This window comes from Tyto alba, unplaced genomic scaffold, assembly GCF_018691265.1.
Source record: "Tyto alba isolate M040663 unplaced genomic scaffold, T.alba_DEE_v4.0 Super-Scaffold_13, whole genome shotgun sequence".
Lineage (NCBI taxonomy): Eukaryota > Metazoa > Chordata > Aves > Strigiformes > Tytonidae > Tyto > Tyto alba.
In genome coordinates this window covers 46,382,062-46,409,513 of record NW_024881275.1, presented here as the reverse complement: position 1 = coordinate 46,409,513, position 27,452 = coordinate 46,382,062, and the positions used below count along the sequence as shown (strand labels likewise).

Sequence of the window (27,452 nt, the reverse complement as noted above, 5' to 3'; positions counted from 1 at the left end):
TCCACTTCTTGAATTCCAGGTGGTCTCATAATTGATACCAAAGAGGAACTGGAGACAAGCTGCTGTTGAAATATCCTTCTTCAAGCAACAAGGGATTGGATCTAAAGCTCTAACATCAACCAGGAAGAAAGTTCCAGCTGCAGTGGTTTCTCATATGCAGAATGTGGGGTGCTGGAGGCAAAGATATGAAACTGGATACAGTATTCTGGATATAATATCTAATCAGTGTATCTTGTTTTGCTCCGTTAGTCCTCAAAGGCAGATGTACAGACAAATCAGGGGTGGGGAAGGAAGACAACTGAAATAGAAGGGATAGATAAAGACTCCTTACTCATACTCCTGTCCATGCTCTCTAGGCATAGCTGACTAGGTGGAATCATCAGAAATGGCCAACAGGTTATGAGTATGGAAATGGCACTTCCTCTAAATTCCTCAGAAAGGTTCATTCTAAAACTGGGACAGCATGGATTATATGGGTGCTTCTTTTTATGTATTCCTTGAGGAATTATTTTCCTCCATCAGGGAGCTAGCAATTGTTTCCTTTCATAAGCAAAACCCTTCCACCCAACTCAACTTTTGAATACCAGGAGGCATTTTGCAATTGCTGCTGTGATCATTGACAGAGCAGCTGTATTAGAAATATATATGCCACCTGCAGGAAGCTGTTCATGCCAGCAGCTGTCTCTCACCAACAAGGATGAAAACGTGCCAAGAACAGTTGGGAATAAGACTCAGGCCAAACTGAAAAGGTAACAGCCTACTCTAAATTTAGCAATAGCCAAGGAATAGCAGCATCTTCCTAGATTCCAGACTTTGACCTAGTAGGAAAGCATTTTTCCTGGGTCATATAAAGCTACTTCAAAGTTACTCCTACGGTAGTGGGTGTAATAAGGAATTAACCCATCTCTATATATATAAGAAAGATTTCTGGTGACAGATTGCATTGATTTGAGGCTCGCAACCTGGAGGAGATAGCTATAATTTGTTGTCATTGCTCTCAACTCGATTGAAGTGGAATGTCTGCAAATGTTACACGGGTCTAGACAGTCATCATTTTTAGGTTCTTACTGTTTGCTAAAATTGTAAAACTGGTAACAATTAAGATGAAAAATGAGTTTGTCTTCCACTGTTGTGTTTGTTTATTATTGCACAGCAAGTAAGCATGAAGTTTCTACAGAATACACTGGGTCATTATTATTTCAAGACCACATCCTTTTACTTTTTCTAAGAATTTCTACCTTGTTTACAATAAAATACAGAAAACTAATAAAGGCTCTAAGCAGAACAACTCAGAAATGGCAGAAGTGAACCGAGCCCATTTAAAGACCAACACACCCCTAAGTACCAACAGTGTTAACAAACTGTACAACTAGACATCTCATTCAGCAGATTTCTCCATTCACATTGATTAATTTTACTTTCTCATTTGCCTTTAAAAAAAAAAAAAAACAATACACAAGCATCACTAGCTTTGGCAGCAAAACTTTAACACTGCTTTGACATAAAAATTTTCAGTACCAAAAGCAAACTGTGATTTATGCGTACAAAGATTGTTCTGTTAGCAGCTACACCCAAGATGAAACTTCTTTCCCTAATTTCATTAAGCAGATGTTGTTAGCTAACTTGTTACTCTATTTCAGTCTAAATGATCAACAGACACACCTAAATCTTATGTCGCTGATGAACCTAAGAATGAAACACCTTGTTCTATCAAAAAACTCCCTTTTTAATCACTTTGAATACACTGAAAAAAATAGCACTGAATAAATCTGAAAGGGAGGGGGAATAAAATCTGTCTTCCTGAGAGAAAGGCATTAGCTTTAGTTCAAGGCTTCTCACAGAAAAGCAGCATTTCCAAGAAGGAATAACACAAATTCCAAAATTACAGAAACAAAATCATAACCTGGTATAGTTTGAATAATAAAAATCAGCAGTTTTACTCATAAGAATTTAAATTTATAATTAAGATCAGGAATTACAGCATATAGCTGCAGAGTGCAATATTAATCTCCACTTAGGAGTAGTGAAGTTTCTAAATTATATTAAATATTGAAGTTATTAAATGTTTCTCTAAGTCAGAAATTTGTATTTTTAGCTTGAAGAAATATGTCATCATATCATTAAAGCAATGTACCTGCCACATGTTGCCACACATGAAAAAAAAGGTACTAAAGCCCCAAGCATGATTCAAAGAAACCCAGATGGACAAAGGACTCTACTGCACAGAGGCTGCACCACTGAATAGAGCACTATGAGCATTAAAGTTACTGAATTTCAGAGATCTTTGAAAGATAACAAGTATCAGAAAAAACAGCTAGAAGCTGATTTTATGGTATGACTAACAGTTCCTGGCATCCTAAATTTCACAGTGAAAGAAGAGTAAGACATTGTGAATTCTGTTTCATTGGAACTGCCTGAACCCTATTCAATACAACAATAAAACTCATCAAGTAGTTTACAAAGATAACTACTCACATAACTGAGAACATTTTTGAGCACTCCGAAGGTTATAACAAACTCAATTTCTTACAATTAAAAAAATTTAAAAGCTTAATTTAAAAATCAGAAGACAGATTAATTTTGCTCCGTTACACTTTCAAAACTATTTTTAAAATAGCATTAATACCAATATAAGAAAGGGTTCCATCAAAGGATTTTCTTATTCATTAATTTCTGTGGTATTTGAGAAAGGACAGATCATCACCAGTGCATGTTGTTGCAAAATACCATACATCTTCCTTTAACTGCAATTGTGAAACATCACTGTTTAAGAGCATAAAATTTGTACACAGCGTAACTGTTTCTGATGTTATAAAATCAACAGCAAAATAATTTACACTAATTTGAACATTTCTTAATGTGGAAATAAGCACTTCTATGATCTTCATTATAAGAATCGGTATCATGCCACAGTGAACATACCACATTTCAATTACAATTTTAAATTATTCTAATTACATTACAAATAACAATTTCTTTAAGTACACACAGAGAAAACTTTTATAAAACTTTATCTGAAAGTATGCCATAAAGAGCAAAACATTTTGAACCGTAATACTTTTACCTTCAGTGTAAGTGTTGAATTCTCAAATATCTTTGCAATGGCAGATAAAATACCACACATGAGTGCAGAAATCAGCATCATCACTCCAACTGCTGTTAACCAGGACATACTGCAGAAATAGCATAAACTTTCTGCCGATGTGCATACAATGACGTGAACTGCACACAGCATCAGACACATCAAATAAAATAGCAGAGAGAAGAGGGGAGGGGAGAGGGGCACTTCAAATTCTGCCCGGCTGCTCAGGGCTTTTGGAACACTGAGCAAAAGCAGTAGCAGGACCTAGAAAAAAAATAGAAAATTAATACTTAAAGAATTGGGGTTAGCTAAAATATACACTGAGAATTCACACAAAAAATCATGCTGTTGTCATCGACATCACTCTGCTAGTATACGTACTTCGTAAAAAAAACTGTGAAGAAGTATGCTGAATTTTTTGTCCCCGGTAAGATTTTACCATATAAATGAGAAAATCAAAGATTGTGTTTTCATTTATTAAGGGCTTGGGCACACAAGTTACCAGAGATTAAAACACTACCATGCACCTTCTCACCTGTGGTAAATGATCGCATGCATGATCTCCATTTGCTGCGAGAGTAAAAGCTTTAACTCCCAGTATCAAAATAATGCCTAAGCAAACAAATTTGACCCATTATTTGTCACCTGAAAATGCCTAAGGTTACATACACACTTCTGTCAAAGGCAATTTATCTCACTACGTGAGAGATACACATAGAGATCCTGATGAGTTACATAGCTTCCCAGACCACGGAAAATTCTCATAGTGGCACACAAGTGTATGCTGTATTTCAAGCTTATGAGTTCTCCTGGTGTTTATTTTTTGTACCTCTCCTCATCTTAATTTGATTTATTGGTTTTACTTTCACTTTGCCGTAACTTGCACACAGATCAGGCAGAATTCCAAGTTTCCTCTCAGGTAACTGTAGCCGTGGAGATGAATAATATCATGAATAATTTCTGCTATCCATGTACAAACTTTTGTAAGTAATGGGAAAATTCAGCCATATGCTAAAACGGTTTGCAAGGGGCACAGATGGAGCTATGACTAGACTGAGCTCAGTCAGACTGCGCTAGGGCAAGATTAAAACTAATTAAGATAAAAACAACTATATCAGACCATTGACGACCTGTAATCTTTCACTGCCTATTGTGAAGGCCTCTGTCTAAAATTCCTCCCACAATACAGTGAGGCATAGTAAAGTAAACCAAAAAAGTCCAATACACTGCAGTAGTCTTCCTTCTTCTTCATATTCTACTTCACATAGTCAACTTTGTTATGAAAATATGTTTCACAGTATCAAACTGGATTAGGTCTTACCTTTTAATAGAGCTCTTACAATTAAAACAAAGACAGCACTCATGATAGAAAAATGCTCGAATTGTAGTTATCTACAAATCTAAATTTAGCTCTTTTGAGCAAATGCACTGTCCTAAATGTCCTAGATGTATTCTCCTTGACGTGCGGAAAACAGACTCCACAATCTGATAGATTGTAAAGTAGGTATGTTTATTCAGCGCTGGGCACACAGGGGATAGCTCCTCCTATTGTACGCAACGATATGGCACCGTTGCCTTATATTTATAGAGCAAATGATTACATATCCATAATATTTCGCAATACGCCTATACATATGCATTACCTGTCCCCGCTTCTTATTATAATTAGCATTTCCATAATCTCCTCCCAATTGAGTCTGCGCAGTGCCTTCTGGTGGTGGTCGTTGGGGTCTTTGGGGATGAAGTCAAGCTCCTCTTCCTCCTGTCCGCTCTGTGACCCCAGGCTTCGTGCAGACTCAGTCCCTTACTGGCTGTTGTCCAAACCGTAGGTCTAGTCCCAACCGGCTTTGTACTGATAAAGCCTAAAGACTCCATGCCTCAGCTCCTCATGTTTTACAAACTATCTACTTTTTAGCAAATCATTAGGCAAACTGTTATCTCAACTATCTCCCTTGTCATCCCCTTACTCTTATCTCAACTATTTCCCTCGTCATCCCCTTCTTGCTATTCCCATATTAACCCTTACATCCCCTGTTCCTATCTAGGCCCTGTATCACTCCTCATCTGAGAAATGGCATTTATAGCATGGTGTAGTTTGAAATCACCTGTGAGACTTCCTACCCTTCTTTATTCAGTGAGGGTGGAAATTTCATATCAGGACAAAAAGACTTTGGAAAGCAAGGCAGATTCTTGAGTACTGCAATAGCATTTGTATACAAGAACTGCACACATGCAAGGACTAAATTAAGCTTGTAGTAGGTATTCCATCCTAGGGAACAACACTTATTTTTACAAAAGTTGATGGGCGTGTCATCTAAAAGGTCAGTGCAAGCTTCTATACATAAAAGTTCAGTGTCCAGGTATGGTATCCCTTCAGCACGGTTCTCAAAGCATTATCATAAAAGCTATTTTCAGCATTTGAGATTTGCCTAAAGTATCAATTGCAGAGAACCACTAAAAATTCCAGACATGGGATATCTTATCTTTATTTCTACATGAGATATGAAGTGGCAACCCAGCATCTTATAGTAGGTGCTTTACTTCCTATCAAAGCTCTACACCTATCAGTACAAAGAACAATTCTCAGAATTGTGAAAATCACCCACACAAGGCATTGCCTGTTCTGAGCAGCTATGTTCACTGTTAGATAAAAAGGAACAGGCAGGAACTTACGATCTGAGGAAACACTAACCTGATAGCCCCCCCTTTTCAGGGGATGCTAACACCAACCCGATAGCCCCTCCCTTCTTGGGATGCTCACCAGATGGCCTCCATCCATCAAAGGATGGTAACTCCCTTGCAATGGAATAAGAAAGAACAAGATGGGCTATTGATGGTCCGTATCAAAGGAAGGTAACTCCCTCGTGATTGAATGGAAGACAGGATGGGCCACATCTGGTATCTCTTGTCCTTGAGATAAGAGGGGAACTGAAACCACTGAGCCATAAAGACAAAGGAGCTGTAAATTAGCCCAGACTTGAAGGACAAGGTGTACGTGACCACAGGACTGAGATTGCCCAGAAGTAAGGGTCAACTAATGAACACAGTGAAGACTATGAGCCTTCATCTGAAGACCCCTGCCCACGACCACCAGGAAGCACTGTGCAAGCGCAACAGGAGGAATTTGGGGTGGGGGGATATGTAAATGATTTCTCGAAACTAATTGTAATATTCCCTCATCCTTGGAGTAGTGATGCATATGTATTAGGATAGATAATGAATATGTAACATTTTATACAATAAAAGGGAGCCCCTTTTGGCTCCTGGTGAGCACGAATTTGGAGGAAACTATTCCCCGTGCACCCAGCACTGAATAAACATACCTACTTTATAACCTTACTGGTTGTAAAATCGTGATTCCGTGACTCACTTACTTGCCAGACTTTTTTATTTTTTAATGCAGTAAGGCTACTCACAAAGTAGAAGGCTAACTAATACAGGAGTAATTTAAGTTGTAGCACATCTGCATACTTACAGTAAATAGTTACACCAAAACATAAGTAGTTTATATGAAAAGCTCTCTTGAATCATTTTAAAGGCCAAGTTATACTAGTCTCATCCAAGCAGAAAGTCAGCTAACTCTAAAAGTTCATATTCAGTAGTTCTAAAGACCAGTAAGAGCATACACTAAGCAGTCAAAAACCAGAAACTTTTACGTTTGTGCACTTAGCTTTTTTACAGAACAATGTATTTTCGTACCTCCATAATGACCACAGTCCCCACCATCATTGAATACATGTCATATTGTGCCACTTGTTTGCTTAGTGAAGAACTCAGAGTCTTCAGAGCTTCCAAATATTGCTTCAGGACCTTTTTGCCAAGATTTAAGAGTATTTCTGAATTATTACCCTCTAAATACAGTTTGATCCAATTACTATGGGACTTTTCTGCCATCTTAAAATGTTCATATCCAGGATCTGAGGGAGGGAAAAACGGAAAAAAAAAAAAAAAAGTCAGAGGATCCATGAACAAAGGAGGATTAATCAGAGACATGATCATATTTTTATATTTGCTCATATAGTATTAAAATAAATTGTTATAGGGGTTGAAACTTTTTTCATACCTAGGAGGTTACGTTATCTTCCTGCAGCAAGACCATAATGAGCCAGTTACTCAGAATAAAAGCAATTAATCCCTAATCTGATAAAATGTCATGACCTCTAAGTGACAAAAATATTAAAACATCCATTTACTCTTACAAAAGGTTTCTAGGACAAACTTATTCAAATGCTTTAAATGCTGAAAAAAGTCATGTTTTCTATTGGACCCACTCATTATCCAGCCCATATTGTACCAGCCAAGTGGGAAATGATCAAATAGCTCTGGAGGAAACACCAAAGGACATACACACTGCATTAGAAACCTTGATTTTGCTGCAAAGCTAGTGAGAGTCAGTTGGTAAAACAAAGTTAAACACACAGGATATGAGATTTTGAAGCAGTAATAGACAAGTTAAGAGCTGAAGTGTACCTTTCGGCTTTAGGTGTTTGGACTATTAAACTGGTGAGAATCAATCCTTGGTAGTGAAACTTAGTAACTCTACTATAGTATAAGGATGGCCTGCAGTCTAACCTGACTAAAAAAGAGAAAATCTGATGCTGCCACCAACGTATGGGAGTCTTGTGGCAGATGATTTCATGATGGCCTATCTACATCTAAAAAAATTCTGACCTGAAAAAAAATAAATAAAAACCAAAACAAAACCAAGCAAGCAATAAATTAAGAAAAACTCAGGAAAAAACTCAACCTCCAGGACACATATCTGCTGTCTATACCTAGGGTATATTTTCCTGTAGAAATATAGTTTTGATTAAGTTTTCTGATAAATATATGTATAAACAGGACTGCAGGTGAACACTGACAACACATATGAAGACTGTGGTCTGATTTCACAACTGGGGATGAAGACAAGACTAGCACTGGACTATGTCCCTGAAAGAAGTAATTTTAACTCAACCACTGAATTCTATGGGTTCAGGTTTTAATGTGAGTATGCCTTCTAATATAGGTACAGAGACATTACAGTCTCTTCTTTCTCTCTTATACTGTAGAAACACATGAATTACTCTCTTCTCCCTACATTTATTTTAAAAGCATGAGTGAGGAAAACAGGAGACATGGGAAAGAAGGAAACAGCCAAATCCTACATTTTAGAGGTCCGTTGCAAGTACAGCAGCAGTAGCTTTTCTCCAATATGTATTTCCCCTCACTGAATCCACAGAACCTTTACTTCACACCAACTGTTCTGGTTCATACATGTCAAAGGGTAGGTGTGGAGAGACAATGATTCAAGTCGATTCAAAGGACACATGGAAGTACTCTATTATTTTATTCTCCCATCAACTACCATTGATTTTCATCATCAACATTCCCATTACCAAACATTTACACAAAAAGCTGCTTCATAAAAAGCTGAGAGTTGATAGCCTATTAACTTCTCAAAAAGATACATTCAGCAGTGACAATAACCAGATTCTGCAGGTGAAAATGGAAGAGCATCATTTCGTTCATGCATGGCAAAAATGTAAACACTCCCTACAAGCATCAAGGTAAAAAAAATTAAAACAATTTCTGACAAAATTATTACTGTGAGTCCTACATGCACCTGAAGAGCATTGTATTCACTTTATGTAAGTTTAATTTCAAGAGCATTTATTTAAAATAGAACACTTAGGTCAGTTTCTGTGTTTTGTTATAGATGTGGAAACCAGTGGTGTTCCTGAAAGAACTTAAGGTATGTTTTCCCTCTTCATTTTACAGAGGCATCACCCCATACTCCAACATGCTATATGATATTAGTATTGAGTATAGGATGCAATTACAACATAAATTCAGTTGACAGCACAAGGAAAGCAAGAGCATAACTTTCAGAAACTTTTATCTCACTGGACATTAAGCTAGGTCTGAGAATTAACACATACTTGTATTTTTTGCAATAAATAAATGTGTAGTTTCATTTCATATTAACAACCTTGGTTATTTCCCTGCAATTTCACTTGAAAGTTAATGACAACTTAAGGGCAAAAAGGCCAATTTGGAAAATTTTCTATAACGAGCCTATCACTACCTTCCCATTTTGCAATCTTTACCTTCTTAGCTAGAAGTAAGGCAAAACATTTGCTGTACAGTTTCACATGGCAAGGGTTAAAGCAATGACTGAAGTAAATTTGGTGTTACAAAGACTTAAGCTACAGCTCATTTTTACTCCCAGTAGATCAACAGTGTACCAAACTTGGAAAAAAACTAGCATGCTCCTTGTTATGCGTTTTCAGCACAAGTACATTACTAAATCCAGAAACATTTTTAATTATATTTCAAGTGAATGAAGATGAATGAAGTATTTATTTTCACAATTCTTGGACAGTCATGAAAGAACTGAGCTTACCATTTGTAGGTCTCATCACTACAAGACACTTCATGATCTACTACAGGCTGAACTCAAAGGGAGAATTTTAAAAAGCAGTGTTTAACTCAGAATGTCCAGTCTGGTCTCCTAACTCTTCTAATGGACTCCAAAGCTTGCTGATCCTGCTATGCAGAAGGCTTGCATCTGCTAGAAAGTGCAATTTGGCCATCAGCAAACACTTGTATATTGAGATAGGTGCCAGTGCACGTGGAGACTTTCATTTCCCTACCATAGTTTTTTGAACAGTTGATTCCTGAGAAAGTTCCTCCTCCAATATATTTGAAATAAGAGTTAACTATTCATACTTTTGAGGAAATCCAGAAATCCAGAAGGATGATCTAAAATGAGCTTTAATCAAACTGAGATTTTACACGACACTATTTCATTAAACAGAACTCAGAAATGAGTTCAAGTTATATTTTGAAATTTAAATAAATTCTCTCCACAACTTCTGCTCTTGTTCTGCTCCCTTTTCATGCTTTTTGCCCAGCCTCCTCCTTGACTCCTTTTAGCACTTTTATTTCATTCTTATCTACTTCCTTCCATGTTACTGCCCACCAAATCCATTCTGTCCATGTTATGAAAGATGACTGTTTTTGTCAAACCCACATTTATATTAATTAAGTGAATTATTTAAAGGTCCTACAGAAAGGAATAAAGGACTGTAGTTACCAAATTTCCTTTGAAACCTCCAATGATAACTGTTCAATGGCATATTTGTATGTAGTAAGTAATAAATTGAGAAGGGTCACAGACTCTGAGTTGTTGGAGAAGCATTTTGATAACTGGTGGGTAACATTTGCAAGTTGCTTCTCCATGGGATACTCATAAGACAAGTTAAAATCGCAGCAAAATCTGAAGCAAGCTTGTCCAGTTACAGGTCCCCCAAAGCACTGGCAAAGGTTTACTTGCATAGTACTACATAAGCCATTTCTGCTTCAGCCTCCCTACAATGTTATCACAAGCAAAAGGCTATGCTTCCCAAGCATCTGTTTGATAACAATTTCACTTAATTCCAGTAAGAAAAGAATGGATAATGTAAAAGCGACTTATCCAGTTTAAAACTCGCAGTAACAGTCAAATTATTTCAATGAACACACACATCTAATACAAGTTCCTGATTAGTTCCCAATTGAAAGGTGGACACTCATTTTAATAACAACATCCAAATTGCTCTCAGGTGTGACTTCATTCTACTGTGAAGTGCTTTTCAAAGAAACAATCCTAGTTCATCATTCAGATGCATGTTCAGGAGTTCAGAACATGAGGGAAGCATTACTCGATACCTACAGCTGCCTACTGTAAGAACTTTGAGTGAGGTAAGAACTCACTCAGAAACCCAAAGTGTGTTTCTAGATATTTCTCCCTTTGGCTTCTTAATTTTTGCCAGCTGTTTTTATTATCTTTTTCCAGACTTTTATTTTAGCTGCATGCGTCCATCTCTATCAGAAAAAAAAAACCTAATGTCTCACATTATCATTTATTAGTATGTTTCAAAAAGTTGTCTTCAAAATAATCAAGCCCTTACTTAAGCTTCAAGTTTCTCATTTAAAATTTAATTTACCTGAAGATAGGTTTAACTGTGAAGATTCCTTCGTACCCCAAAAAATCAAAACCCAAGTCCCATGAAATGCAGTACTACCTATTGGTTAGAAAATGCATGTTTGTATGAGTAAAAAAAAGAAAAAAAGTTACTGAGCTGCCTCTATTCTGCTCTTTATTAATAAGATATTACTTAAAACACACCTGAAGGCAAAGATATTTTTGTGTACTGTTCCTGTTTGTTCTTAACACTGGAGTGGTTGCATCCAGGGAACTCTAGGGCTTCTTCATGGAACAGCACATAAAGGTCATTCTGCCTTCCCATCTGACTGTGATTCATCTCAATTAATAACTGAATTCACCTTTTTGTATAAAAAATGAAACAAACATTGCACTAGAAGTGAATGTACACATTATGCTGTACCTTACAATGTATGAATCTTTTCTTACCATGACTCAGTCATCATATTCAAGGTACGAATAGCTGCTGCCCTATCTCTGTGCTGCAAATTACAATACTCTTTGCAGGAATTCCATGTTTTCCACTTCAAAAGAATCTACTCTTTTTGAAATGAACGGTTGAAAATATTTTTTTTTTTTAAAGAAGCAAGGCTTAGGCTATCCCTTCAAGCATCTTTCACTTTAAACTGAAGCCCCAGTTATAAGCATTTCTCTTAGAATTCAACTGAAATGTTATGATCCACCAGTTTTTATTAAACAAGAATCTACACTGGAAAGCTTCAACCTGCAGCAGCAAATGTGAGATGTCTAACTGCGTTATCTTCTGGGGTTTTTTTCCATTAAAAAACCTGTCAGCACACTTTGTCTGTGGAATTCAGAAATGGTATAGTTCAAGACTTGGCAGCACAACCCTGATGAGATAGCCCACAAATAAAAACTAAAGTCTCAGAGCAGTGTAAGCTAGAGCAGATTGCGCAGAACTGTGTCCAGCCAGGTCTTGAATGTTTCCAGGTATGGAGACTCCACAACCTCTCTGGGCAACTCATTCCAGTGTCTGACAACCCTTACGTTAAAAAAAAAGCTTTCTTTCATTTAAACAAAATTTATGCTCACTGCCTCATCTATTCACTGTACACCACCAAGTAGAGACTGGTTCAATCTTCTTTATTCCCTCCCATTACGTATTATCTACACTGGTAAGATGCCTGCCAAGTCTTCTATCCAACCTGAACAGTCCTAGCACCCTCAGCCTGTATGTATGACAGATGTTCGAATCTCTTCATCACCTTCATGGCCATTCACTACATTATAACTACTCCCTTCTTGTACTGGAGAGCCCAGAACTGGACCCAGGAGCCCAGATGTGGTATCACCACAGCTGAGGAAAGAGGAAGGTTCTATACTGGTTCATGGGAATACTTCTTCCCAGGTGTAGAATTACGCGTTTCCCTTCACTGAATTTTAAGAGGTTCCTGTCAGCCCACTTCTCAGCCTGTCAAGGTGCCTTGGAATTGTAGCACACCCACTTACTATATCAACAACTCCTCCCAGTTTTGTACTGTGTGCAGACTTGCTGAGGGCACTCTGTCCCATCTCCCAGGTCATTAACGAAGATGTTAAACAGTATGGGTCTGTGTCAAGCCCTGGAGTTGATCACTAGTGACTGGCCTCCGGGTGGACTTTGTACTGCTGATCACAACCCTGTGAGCCCAGCAGCTGAGCCAGTTTTCAGTCCACCTCACTGTCCATTCTCTCAGCTTGAACTGCAACAGGTTGGTTGAAGCAGCATATGAGCACCATAGATGGTGAACATGGGGCTTCCTCAAGTTGTCTGCAAACCTCCTACCTCTTGCCAGTCAGTCTGTCTGTAGCAGACACCAGTAACAATATTGCCCACATTGGTCTGTCCACTAATCCTGACCCACAAGTTCTCAACTGTTTCATTATCCACCCTCAAGGCAGAGCACCAGGCATTGATACTGCTCTCTCATATAAAGGGCAACTCTCCCTCCTCACCTTCCTGACTTACAATCATAGAATGGTACAAGTTGGAAGAGAAGACACCTTTAAAGATCATCTAGTCCAGCCCCACCACCATGGACAGGAACATCTTTCACTAGATTACCACTTGTTACTGGTTGCCACTTGGACATTGAGCCATTAACTATAAGTCTTTGGACACGGCCATCCAACCAATTTCTTATTCATCTAAGAGTCCATTCATTAAACCCATCTCTCTATAATGCAATAGCAAGAATGTTGGGGGAGGCTGTATCAAAGGAAGTCTAGGTAGATGACATCCGTCGCTCTTCTCTTGACCACTGATGCAATTACTCCATCACAGAAGGCCACTAGATTTGCCAGGCACAATTTGCCTTTGGTGAAGCAACATTGGCTGTTTCTAGACACCTCCCTGTATTCCATATGTTTTGACATGTCTTCCAGGAGGATCGGTTCCATGAGCTTACCTGGCACAGAATTGAGGCTGACTGGCCAGTAGTTCCCAGCGTCCTCACTTTTACCCTTTATAAAAATGGGCACCCTTCCTGAAGATGAATCTGATTACTGAATATAATTCCTTATTTGCATGATAATCCCTTTCCTATAGCAATCACAACAGATACACAGATATGTGAATGTGTCTGTAGTGGGATAGGTGGCATGGCATTTATCTTCACTTAGAAGCCACCCAAATTAAAGGGCCATTCATGCATGCTTTTAGACTGCAGCATTAGTCACTGAGTTAGTGACATTTTATTTACTATTTCTAGGTCCTGAAGCATCCATATCAACCAAACAGCACTAAACAAACAGCACATCTCTCCCCTGTCAATCTTAATTGTTCTGACCAAAGCATTAAGCTACAGCCTTGTACACCTAGGACACTCTGTGAAAAACAAGACTGTAAGAAGTTTACATCAACAGGGAAAATTCACCTTCAGAATCTGCAAAAAAAAAGCTACCATGACTTGGATCTAGTTCCATATTACTAAGATTCTCCATTACCAAAAGGAGAGAAGCTTATCATGGATGCTTTGCCCCTCAGCTCCTTTCCAGTAGGGTAGCACCTCTAATAGCAGTTTGCATTCACAAGCAAGTAGCATAAAAATTTCTCACATTTCTCAGATGAAAGCTACAAGTTGAAGTTAAGCTGTTCCCAGACAAAAATATACTGAAAGTGAAGATATAAACCAGAAGACGGTAGAAGCTTCAGCTTGTTTCACCAGTGCTTGAAGAAATATTGTCAGATGGAGCTTTGTGTTGGAATTTTTAGTAACACTATCATATTCTGAACTCCACCAACAGGGCAAGTTTCCTCACTTGACACAAATGGGTTGTGAGGAAATCTGTCAGAAAAAAAAAATATCAGAATACATGGAGCATGGGTCCTGCTATTGGCATGTTGCTACCATAAGTGGCATCTATTTTGCTAGACTCCCGGTCATGGTTTAATTATGATTAGAAGCTGTGTTGTTTAAAGATAATTAATTTTTGACCTACAATGATCATCTTGCTAAACTTTATATTGTTACCCATTTTAATTATTCATAGCTTTAACACAGCTCTGTATTCTCATCCAATTATTTTAATGTTTTAACATATTATAAATCAAGTGACAAGGATTTCAAGCTTCACAGTCACTTTAAATCATCTTCTAATGTCCATGGTAAAATATTCTCCTTCATCCTCTGACTCAATTTTTTTTACATAATGATCATATTAATTTGCTTCCTTATACTGCAGTTTGTATCATGCTTCCTAATGAAATACTACATTTTGCTAGTTTTGGTTTATTTTTTCCACTTGTTTTGTATTCTTTCCTCCAAATACACACACACGCACACATATGTGTATTTTTAATAAGCAATTTTGAAGTTCTCTAGGTGCTCACTCCAAGTAAATTCATACATAAGAATGAAATAAAAGGATAACTTAGTCTAAATTATTTCCCAGCTTTACTTGAAGCACCTTTTTTTTGAAATTAGAAAACTCACTCCATTGTGCTATTCCTCCAAATAGCTCAGCATGAGTGCCTTATGTAAGTTAACCTCGCAGATAGCAGATATGAATCCACTGAGATTTAACTACACTGGCAGTTTTACTTTAATCTTACTCTTTCATCATTATTTCTACTCTTTTGTCTACTAGTAGTAGTACTGGTCATTAAAAAAACTGTATTCAGAGGAAGTGTGCCACAGCAGGTTACAGTAAAGACTGAACTCAGTATCATTTCTCTGAACACTGCTCTCAACTGAATGGCTAATTTCCAGTTCCGTGTTATACTTTTGAACCTAAAAGTCCAAACTGTGTTATAAACAATCTGCTTTTGTATAAGTAACTTTTTTTTAGCTTATTTACCTTTTTCATACACAGGTGTATTCTCTTGCAGCAGTCTGCTAAGCTGGAATCCATTCAAGTGCACAAAACGTAGTTGTTCTCTCATTGTCTTGCCTCCCACAACTGGCAATATAAGGTTCCCAACATTGTTTCTTGAAATTGGTAGACCAAGACCTACCGCCAGTGTGCTAGCTAAATCAGTTTGTTGCACAAGTTCAGGTTGGGTTAGAGGACCTAGAATTGAAAAAAAAAGGAAAATAAAAAAAAAAAAAGAGGGGAAAAAAGTATTTCAATAATAGGCCCATTCTGCTTCTCTAGAAACATTTGGCATCTTGGTAGTTTTAAAATTTTTCCGTTGGCCTTAGATCAGCTATTTCAAGTATTCTAGAGAGCTGAGTGATCTTTTTCAGCTGCTATCCTCTGCTGTTGTAAAACTAAAATTCATTAAATTCTTACGAAGCATCACTCTTCAATGCTTGCAGCTACTATAAACACAACATGTTATACAAATAAGAAAAGAGATGGTCCAGAAGATCACCTGAATATCAAGTTGCATCCTACATCCTAAGAGGGTTTGGTAACTTTTACATTAGAAAGAATAGAAAGCGAATTTTATGTAGACTAATTTAATGCATGAATGAAGAATAAGAATCTAAAATAATGCTGACAGCATTCTAGAAGCTTCTCAATGTAATGACAACACCTCAAAATTTAACTAATATCAGGTTGCTAGGCAAACAGAATTAGAGGTCAGGTAAAGAATGCTGAAGACTAAATTCACGGCTCCATGCAGGCAAGCCAAGTGATTTTTAAAGGATTCTGTGTGGGATCCCATTACCTTACTGCAGTTATCAGGATTAGCCTTCAGCCCCACAAACATCTACACATCAATGATTTCACAACAAAAGTACCCTTTTGTTTAAGACTATCTAGCCAGTTGTTTCTTTGTGTGGTTTACTAGTTATATAGCAGTGTTCTTTTATTACGCTTTTACTTTGTTCTCTTTGTAACTCTAGGCACTGAGTGTTTTAACTGAAGTACAGTACAGAAATAATTCTATATACAGTCTTTATTACTGTCAAGGCTCCCTTTAAGAGCATCAGAAATTCTCTCATTTCTCATCTAGCTCTGATTAATCCCATACTTCTACAGAATGCCATCTCTAATCCCTAAAGCCTCTTTTCATGAGTGCCTGTATGTCAGCAGTTTTCAGATTTCATCTTTAAAGGCAAATTCTTAACTGGTTAAAAAAAAAGCCAAAGTACCAAATGCATTTAGCCAATCATGGGTGACACATCTCTGTAGAAGACTACACAAGTAATATTCTGACAGCGTACTAAATGCAAAAGCCCACAGGGTTACTATTTTGAGGTCTACCAAATTAACCACAGTACATTTTGTTTACAGTAGGATCATAGGAGCATTCACCAGAATTCTGATTACTGTAGCAATGAGAAGGAAGCTAAAGGATATTTACATGGGCATCATTAGAAATCATAAACTCAATCCCAAAAGACAGGTGAACAGATGTATTTCACTGTATTGTAAAGACTGTGTGTTCAATTTAAACGTAACAGAAACTAATCCCAATGAACAAGAGACTGCATTTACAGAATCTACATTCATGCGGCCTAGCTGTCAACACATACCAGTGGAATTTATAAAGCAAAAACTTACCTGAGAGCTTTGGTCAGCTCTTGATTTTGTTCTATTTTTATAACTGAAAAGAGTTCAATGACTCCTCAAGCAATGCTTTCTATTGCAGGTGGGTAACAGCTTTATAAATGAGAGATAGGTAAATGTACTTCCCCTGTGCTGCAGGAACCTCCAACAAGATAAACAAGGCAAGGTTCTGCAAACAGGCTTTAAAAGCAAGGAAATCAGACAGAAATGAGCAAGAGGCAGAATGAAAGGTGGAGGAAAGGATTATTTGGAAAAAGTATTCACTCGTGGTATAACTACATTTCACCAATTCACTCAGTCAAGGACTTTATTGAAGCAAGACTCTAAAGATTCTCTATCACACCATTTCCTTCTTACCCCTTACCTAAAGTTACATTATATAAGTAGAAAATTAGTTTCAGAAACAGATAAATTTGCATCAATAATTTAAAATTAACTGCCTGACCGACACAGTAAATACATACGTGCTCCACATTCTTTCTTTAACATTTAGCAATCAATAGTCATGTTTTCATAGCTGCCATCTCTCTGCCTTTCACAACAGCAATCCCTCCTCTTTCCTGTTACTCTCACTATGAGAAATTGTCATTCATTCCACTACCCTGGCTGTCTGAGAAGAATGGAGGACAGGGAAATATTCCAACCAAGAAAGACAAAATTCAAAACTCACTTCAAATAGAATTTTACTTCTAATCCTATCCATTTACAAGTATCCCAGGTCCCTGACAACAGATCCCATTAGTTCTCAACACTCAAGTAGGACAGCGCTTCAAAAGATTATCATCTGAGGAACACCCAGTTCTCTCAGTGGTTACAAAACTTAAGTCATAGTTTCACCATGACTTAAGTTTTCAACCACAGATGCAAACTCTGGCTAAAATCAGAGCTTTAGGTCACACAGAATTTTCCTTGCCAGGTATTTGTAAAAAAAAAAAAAAAAAAGCACTTTTCAGGAAGAATTCTAGAGCTAATACAAATTAGAGATGGCAATATATTTTAAATAAGGTCAAGCCTATTTGATCCTTACCACTTCTCTTTCCAAAAGCAGAGCTGATAAACAGCAGTGGGGTGCGCACTTCTCCTTCAGAGGAACCACCATGACTACCCGTTTCAGACATTCCATGATCCCCACAAACAACTAGCAAATTGGGCAGAGGACCTTCTTCCTGCAAGCCACAGAAATAAATTTAAGTTACTGTATGAACAAGCTATGTAGACATAATGCTTCACTATCATTTTCATTTTAACACATAGTATTTTTCAAATTCCATTTTTAAAATTGTTTCGCAACACCCAAGACAGATTACAAGAGATGTCTGCAACTAAGTGTTTAGCATTAATATTCATTTTTAACAGTTAAGGCACACATACATATCTAACATACTTGTTAGTATGTTACAAAAAACACAAAAAATCTTTAGAAAAATCCCCTCATTTACAGAGTCACGAACAACTGACTTGAAGGATTAAATAAAGGTCATCAGACAGTGGGAAGAAAATCAAGAGTCCAGGAGCAGTAACAGAGAAGCATTCTCCACCTCCATTTCTTCAGCTTCATAGAGTTTTTAATATAATATGCTAAATTATTAATATTGTAAATATTAATAGGATTTTTTAATATTAAAAAATCCTATTTCTAATAGTCTCTAGTCTCTCAAGTGCTTCTGATGTAGAAATGTGACATGACTGTTGTCAAATTATGATTATTTTTCTGAAGCATGAGAAACAGAATCATAAGTGAGGCCTGTCCCAACAATTTTGAGCTAACGAATCAAAGATGGCAGAAAACAAATGTTGTTATTCCATAATAAAACAAATTTTTGTCATCTCTAGTTATTACTAGTACCTGTTGTATCCAAAGTAAAGAGCTTTTATTATTTCTGTATTCAAAAACTGAGACAAAGGCTTGCATATAGTTGACAAAAGCAAAACTTCTAACAAACTGCAGCAAAACCACTGCATCATGCATGAGATTATAACTTCCACAATCAGGATTTAAACTCTCTTTTCATCCATTAGTATCCATTTGTCTAAAAATACTATTGAAATTTTATGAACAGCTATTCTGAATTGCAATTGGCAAAACAAACAAGAATAAAGCTTCAGGCCACTTAGAATTAGGACTTGGTATTTCAACATCCAGACTATTTTGGTACATAACATCCTGTATTTCCAAATCTAAAAACAGATTCAGATTGGGTAATTTATGTGCTACATTTAGCATAAGAAAAATGCTGTTTACAACCACCATTTCCATTTGAATCTTTTCAATATCTAAGAATGAGGTATGCCTTCACAATTGTAAAAATCAGAGCCATTAGCTATGCATGCCCTTTATTACTTCTGCTGAATTTCATTACTAGAAAGCAACAACCACAATTTTAATTCATGAGTGATAAGAGAATTTTGACATGCAGGCCTCTCCCCACACACCAGGGCGGAGTTACTTCCCACAGCTGTTCAGAAGAGACTGTTAACAAATATTACTAAGGTCAGCCAGTAAATCCTTAAAAATGCTACACTATCCTATAGACTGAGGAATGGCCAGGGAAGTAAGAGAAGCAAGCATTTTGAAGTTAGTCCACAACTAACAGACACTGATCCAAGAAGAAGCTACATTACCTTTGAAAGAAGAGAAATATGAATCTTCTTCAGGATGTTATCCATTTCATGAAGTTTTGGTCCAACTAATGGGCTGTTTGGCCCAGTCATATGTCCAATATGGTCCAACCCCAGATAATGTAGTATTAGGAGATCCCAGTCTTCTCTCTTTAACACTCTATCCAAATGCCTGGTAACATTATCATCAACCTCATAAATAAAAGGAAAGCAATTAAAAGGTAAAAATAATTTATCTCTTATAAAAAGCATAGAAAAATTAGATCACACTACCCATGAAAATTCTGTAGAAGCCAGTAAGAATTACAGTCACTCACAATGTTAACAAAAAAAAAAAAAAAAAAAAAAAAAAAAAAAACCAGATTGATTAGTTCCATGCCAGGAAGTCACAAAATCTGTCTTACAAAACAGATTTTTCAGCCCATTTCACTTTTTTCTGGTTATGAGGTATCACACAAACAGAGTAAACAGGTTGCCATGCTTCCACAGATACTTTTAAAAACTGTTTCAATAAATTTTCAGTCACTTGCATCCTTTACACTCCTGATTTGTTACTTCGCAAGAAGTAGGTACAGGGAAAAGCCTCTCTTTGGTGTTTGGAAGCACGGTGGAAAAAAAACACTCCTGCTCTTTCAACTTGATTTTTGCTACTGTGCAAACACAAGAAGACTGAACTTGCTATGAGAAAGAGAAGTGATGACATACCAAGAAAGAAAAATTATTTGAAAAGTTCTATTTGGAGCCTACCTCACATGTTCTCCTACTTAGGTTGACAACCTATATTTAGTTGCATATATCGCTCCATGGATATTAAAAAACCTTACAAAATTTCACAGGCAACATTGCTTTGTTGACTCTGGATATAACTACCTAAAAAAAAATATAAAAATCTTTCTATTCAATGGACTATATTCAGAAAGCATAAAGACTGCATAAAGAGCCTGAGAGCCACATAATCAACCAGCAGCATGTTTGCATTTTTCCACTCCATGTTGAAGATTCTGTAAGTCTTATTAGAGTAACCAATTAGAAGTGTCTTCCAATTCACATATTAGACAGATCTAACTTCCTTAAACATGATAATAAAATATTTACATCAGTAGCAATAAGTCAATGGCCTGAGGTTTTACAAATTATAAGGGTTCAAAATATGAACTAAAATTGCTGAACTATGTACTCTTTTAGAGTGCCCAGAATAAGAAGTTTCACACCATTTACTTTCTATGTTCCCTCTATAATAACATACTGAAACACTACTCATATTGCAACTACAAAAGCATCCGATACTACATGTATGACTCCAAGAGACCAAGATTATATATTAATGGGCCTTTTCTAGATGGCATATATGAATAGAAATGTGATAGCAAACTGGAAACATGGGGAGTGGAATTTTTAAATAAAGCAAGTGGTCTAACTTCTTACCACAAGTTTTGTGAGAACATCTTATGTTTAGGAAAATTATACAGTAACACACTGTTACTGTATCACCCAAACACTTCCCACAGCATATGCATGAGGGACTGAAATGCTTAGCTCCAGCATTGCTAATACTGAAAACACAAATAAATCCAATTTCTATTTAATTGCCTGGTTCATATTTCAGAACAAGAATAGTTTTACTCATTCATTCTTAGAAGTTGCCACTATGTGTTTGTACTCACATTATTTAATTTGAGATTATATAAAGCCTCTCACCTCTGTAAAGTCTGACACAAAAAATGATGTTGTTCCATCATATTCCATGAAATGCTTTGGAAACAATTTAACCCAAGTATCATCACCGTAAAAGATTACTCTTTTCCCCGCTGTTTTTGCCTGCCATATCAGATTGTCATCCAACAGAGCTGGAGAATTGAGGTTCACAATCACATCAATGAAACCAGGTATGCTACCTGTCATCAAAGCCTACATAAAACAAGAAAAGAAAAGAGACATACTAACAGAAACCAGAAAGTTTCCATTACTCAGAAGACAGTATTAGTGTAAGAGGAAGCAATGAAGCAGAGGGCGGAGAAATTATACTGTCAATAAAGAAACATAATAAAGTAAAAGAACATGAGCTGCCATGCCATATCACATCACCTGCCACAACACAATGCTAGCTAATGTCAGAAATAATAACTGCTTTACAGAAAGGTGAAAATATTATTTTCTTAATTAGTGGGCAGAAAAGCAAACTTTGTATGCCAGCTGAAATTTGCTTCATTTACTGGTCATTAAATCACCAAGAAGATTGTTTAGAAGGCCTAAGTAAACTGTCTTAACACAACAGTAACAATGGCAGCACATTCAAAACAATGACTTAGAATCTTCTGGAAAATGCAATGAAGTCCACCTATCAAGAGTTACCAGATTGTCTCTCCCTCCCCCTCTCACTGGCCTTCTAGCTGCTGTACCAAAGCTCACTACCTCAGCTTCTTCAGTGCAAGAAATGTCACTCAGATGCATCACTGAGAAGCCTGTATTTGATGACACAGCCACAATAAATCTTTTAGTTACCCAGAACTTGGCACAATTTTCTTTTTAAGCTCTGCAAAAACACCCCTATGACAAAACAAATTTACATGAAACTAGATTTCCTATCGAAAGTTACAAGAACACATAGAAATACCAATAAAAATGTTCTTGGATAGAAGACAACTGGAAAATTTGACAACTGAGAGGCCACTGCCTTCCCATGATTACAAACAAAAAGATTACGTCAATCATTTAAGCCTGCACTAGGGCCTTCACAGCCCTTAACTGATTCTCATAGACCTTCTCCCCACAGAGCTACCAAATAAAGGAACAAAACAAGGCAAAGTGACTTATGTGGAAGCTGCCACCTCTTCCTCTTACTCAGCCTCTCTACTTTGCTTAGATCACCGATCTGACCTTTACTGCAGGAGGCCCCTCTGGGCCATGGTAAATCAGGACTCTATCACATGCACTACTACAGCAAAGTGAGTTTCAACCACAAATTGCTGTAACATTGCAAACATGTCCTTTATGCCAACTCCGAGCCTATGAAACAACTCAGCCTTTAAAACTTTCTTGAATTAAACAATACTACTTACCTTAATTCGAGGCATAGTCACAGTGGGTGGCTTTGCTTCCGCAATGAAACTATAGGATGTCCCTTTTTCAACAAGCTGTCTAGTATACGGCATGAACTGTTTACCCTTGGATCCAAACACAAAGTCATCTCTCAAAGCATCTATCAGCACAATGACAACTTTTTCAAAAAGTGGTGGTGGAATTTTGGTCCAGTTAGAAACCATTCCTACGCAACAAAAAAAGGTTATTTAAAAGTCATCAGCAAATGTTAGCGATGTCTAAGCAGAAGTTAAAGGACAACTTCACCACAGGATTGAGTGCTTCCAAATTCTTTATTATTTTTACATGCAAAACGAGAAGTTGCAAACTATAGCACACATGAGAAGTAATCAGAGGGAGCTGTGTTTTCAGGCCATCCAGCACAGGAATGTCACAACAACAACAAAAAATCCAATAGAGCATCTAGGAAGGAAAACAAAATGTGAAAGGAATGCATGATGTGAAATTGAGAGAACTAAGGAAAAGCTACGAAACAGAGAATGTTCAAATGAACAAAAAGGGATAGCTGCTACCTTCACTGTGGTTAATTTAGTAAAGCTGAACTACATATACCCAACAGACAACTTTTGTTAGAATAAGGATGCAGCATTCACCTATGCTAATACCCAGTTCTATACATCAGATCATATCTCAAGTAATGCCCCTCAAACAAATCTCACCATAAAAGAACAGGAAAATTACAAAGAAAATGTGAGTCACTGAAATTTGAAGGGAAAAGATTGGTGCACACTTGCACCCTTCAAGGTAGAAGACTGTATGCCAGGATAGTTCGGTGATGGCAGTTGCAGGGCCAAAATCCAATTCCAGAATCCCCTGAACATGCTACATGGACAGGCACAGTAAAATGCTGCTGTGCATCGGGTAGAGGGCAGTGTCACATCTTCAAGCCCACCTCCTTCTCTTGTAAAGACTTAATGATGGCTGCAGCAACTCTTCATTTGCATTGAGCTTGGTCCATACAGTGACATTTAGTTTTTACAGCAGCAGCTTTTGGCTCAATCTCTACAGGTCCCATATCTCAGGAAAAAACACAAATGGACAAAAGGGAAGTAGAATGGATCCTAACCAGAGATCTCTACTCAGACAATACTGTGGTGAAATCAACTTCTCAGCACATGCATTATATAAAGTTAGGGCTTTTACATTCCTTTACAATAAAACATGTTTCTGGATAAGGGGTTGACAATTTGGAAAGGTCACAGATAATGTTGTCTCTTGAGAACCTCAAAAACAACTTCAGAAACTGTATTTTTGTGTACATAGATAAGCAGCAATAAATTGACAGTCACAGACTCGTTACTGCTAGTGATTTTTCCAGATAAGGAAACCAGGGAAGAAGACACAACAGGGGGAAGAAGGAAATCTCAACAGCAACAAAACACTAACTGCCAGCAACCCTGATTAAAATTATAATGTTGTTTTTCCAGGATTTGAATTATCAACTTAGCAGGCATGCTTTGGCTCTTAGTGAAAAACAAGAAGACACAACTGGATGTACTGTACTGTTGAATCTTTCTCATAATTTACTCCCATCCACTTGCTTAGGGAAACAAAACTTGCAGGACACCATAAATGTTCAGATCACAAACACATTACACGCTACTCACAACTCCCTCCTACAGTGTCATTTATGAGTTAAGTCAAAGTATTGGGAAGTACAAAGGAACTAGCAGTTGACTACAAGCCATCTGAAAATACTTACTATAAGATAGCTAAAGCGATATGTTGTGCAAATCTTTGCACTAGGCATGCTTATTTATCCCTGCTATGGTTATTTAGAAAGCAGTTACTTTAAATGAAGCTGAACTTTTGTAAGCAGTGAAAAAAAAAAAAACAGGTTCTACCAAAAACTTATCACTATGATGTGCTGTAAGGATTTACTATTATACAGTCATCCCACAGGCAAGACACCATGAATTCAATGTCAGTCAGGGGTCACAAAGTGAAACATTCAGGAAATACAAAAGCACTGAATAAATACTATTTTCTGAACAGATCTAAAGTAGGCTGAAAGCCTTCCATATCACGGTTTCGTAAGCAATCCCCTGTCTTTAGAGCTTACCATCCAGACCAAGAGATCACTCTGCAAGAAAACTGTAACCCATGAACTAACCAAAAGGAATTATTCTTCCACTGTCATTCCACTTTGCCTACCTATACCTAGGATACTAGTGGCACACCTAAATTCAAGGTCTTTGTAGAGCCCTGTGGTACACATTTATACTCTTCAAATCAAGCTATTTTCAAAACCCAATTGTCTGACACTTCCCTTCCACCCAGTCTCCTTCCACGTTAGACTCCTGCTAATAATCACATCTGAATGTAACATTTCACTCACAGCAGCCTGTCAAACATCTCTGACAGTCTTGGTAGTCTCCAGCTAAAAAGCAGCATGCCATTTGCCAGCATACACTCAGGTCTGTTACCAGATTAGATTCTTCCAGTGTTCCTGCTTACCTGGTATCAGCACACCATGCTATATACAACCTTCTCTGCCCTCCATTGTTTCTCACAATTTATGTAATACTGTCCCAACATGGATAATGTCATATACCTTAGAAGAATTAACAATAACGAGGTGCTAAAGACTCAGTTTGGCAGTTACAGTCCTGTTCCACCACTGTAACCATAACTTGATGTCCCGAGCAAGAGTTCTGTATGAGCAAAATACTACTCAATTCAGCTGCCCACTGAACCTGAAGTCTCACCCCACAAGCTCCAAACACTGGTGAATACTCCTTCAAGTACACATTCCTCCTCTTCACATTCTTTTAATACAACTTGTGACTGGACATATAAGACAGCTATGTATCAGCATATCCTCTACTGACTCTTCATTAAAAATATGCTTGAAAATGTTAGTTCCTCAATTTCAGCTAAGGAATACAGTAGGACCTGTAGAGACCATGATTTCAGAGAAACAGTAATGGACAGTAATATTGTGCATTTTGCAATCTGACTGGATTGTGAAGGAAACCCATGTCACTCCAGTTGCTTTCCTCACTACTGAAGTGTTAAGGTCTACACTAAAGTAGCATTATGACACTCACACACCACAGTGAGCATCACAGAAACAATGATACCCAAGCACGACACAAACAGTCAGTTAACAGAGTGAACATGTGAAATGTTGTAACTGAAATGACATTATTTAATGCAAGCGACTTACCATTAAAGAGTATGGGTATGATGGCTGCATCAGAGATAGGGAGAGGGGAATAAAACGACTGAAAAGCACACCCTCCAAAAATGTGACAGCTGATGGTTAAAGCTCTTTGAGACCGTGAACAGATACTGCTGGCAGTGATCGATAACTACATACAAAATTAGTTAAGTTCGAAACAATTTCGGAAGCAGGTCTGGAAACACGATGGCGCTACAGAGAGCTGTCCTGCAGCACTGAGGGGCCCCCACGGCACCGGGCTCGCAGCGGCTGCTCCTGCCTCTGCAGTCTCGCAACCCAGCAGACCCGACGCAAACCGACGGCGGCAGGCGCGGCGGTGAGCGGCAGCACACCCAGCCCCGCCGAGGCTCCGCCGCTCGCCCTGCCGGGCTCTGGCCCAAGCGTGGGGCACAGCCGTGCCAGCGAGCCCGGCCCGGGGCGGGTGTTACCGCGGCAACCGTTGCCCAGGGCTGCGGGCGGGAAGGGGCGCGGTTGCTCTGGCGACCAGAAGCCGCCGGCGCGAGGACGCGGGAGCGGGAGGTTGCCTCAGCGACTGGGGGTGGGGCGGGCTGCTCTGGTTACCTGGGCCGAGCGGAGCCGGTTCGGCGGGAGGGTCCCCCCAGGCCTCTCTGCGAGGCAGGGACCTGACGGGCACCGGGAAGAAGCCGCGGAGGAACAGCGCGACCCCCAGGGCCTCCACCAGGAGGCAGGAGGACGCGAACACACCCGAGCGCAACCGCATCCTGCCCTAACAGTGCCGTCCACCGCCAGGCCCCCCCGCCTCCGGCTCCCCGGCGGGGCGGCACCCGCCGCGCTCCGCCCCTTCGCCCTCTTCCCGCCCCCGCCGCTGGCCAATCATACACGTCCACGGAGCCCTACTATTGGCCAGCGGCCAGCCAACCCCTCCGCGAGCGGTTGTGACCCCGAACAGGAAGTAGGCTCCCGCGCTCGCCCTCCGGGAAGGGGGTGGTGCCAGGCCTTGCGGCGGGGACGGGCCTCGCTGCCGGGGTTCTCGTCCTCCGGCGGCGGAGCTGCTGGTGTGGGTGTCGAGGGGCCGTAGCGGTAAGGGATGGCATCAGCAGGCGGCGCCGGGCTAGCGGCTGGCAGCGTGCTGGCGTCCGGCGCTCGAAGGGCCCTGGGCCACGGGGTGAGGCCGCCCCGCCTCCGAGCTGTGATGCAGAAGGAAAAGGGAGGTGCCGAGGTGTCAGGGCCTCGGCTTCCCAAGAGTAACCTGGGCTGAGAGCTGATGTTTGCTGCAGAAAATAGCAGTTCTGTGAACTGTCTCCTCCAAAGCAAGTTTGAAGCTTGAGCTGTTGATGACAGATCTTATGTAAAGTTGCAACAAAAGATGCGTGGCAGGTGAGGAAGGAAACTAAAGTCAGTGACTGCTGCAGGTGTTTGGCAAGCGAATTTTTTTTTTTCTCCCTTTTTAATAACAATGAATAGTAGTAACCTTTTGACCTTTCCATTGGAAAGGATACAGACTGTAGCAGGTGGGTCATGGCAGATGGAGAAACAAGTTTTTAAGTCTAATTTTCTGAAAAAGGAAAATAAAGATG

The 27,452-nt window shown here is 38.7% G+C and overlaps 1 protein-coding gene across 2 annotated transcripts in view; it reads right to left on the bottom strand.

Annotated features, from left to right (window-relative positions):
* The window catches only part of PIGG (phosphatidylinositol glycan anchor biosynthesis class G), an 81,341-nt gene extending 54,319 nt beyond the window's left edge, over positions 1–27,022 (bottom strand). The window contains exons 1-8 of one of the 2 annotated variants that reach the window (XM_042787692.1): positions 26,476–27,022; positions 22,691–22,896; positions 21,330–21,539; positions 19,635–19,823; positions 18,040–18,178; positions 15,351–15,563; positions 6,782–6,999; positions 3,065–3,346 (exon numbers count right to left, since the gene is read on the bottom strand). In XM_042787692.1, coding sequence (XP_042643626.1) covers positions 3,065–3,346; positions 6,782–6,999; positions 15,351–15,563; positions 18,040–18,178; positions 19,635–19,823; positions 21,330–21,539; positions 22,691–22,896; positions 26,476–26,635 — 1,617 coding nt within the window. In that variant the 5' untranslated portion in view covers positions 26,636–27,022. The other variant, XM_032981734.2, reaches the window with a different exon arrangement.
* Between the last annotated feature and the right edge of the window lie 430 nt (positions 27,023–27,452).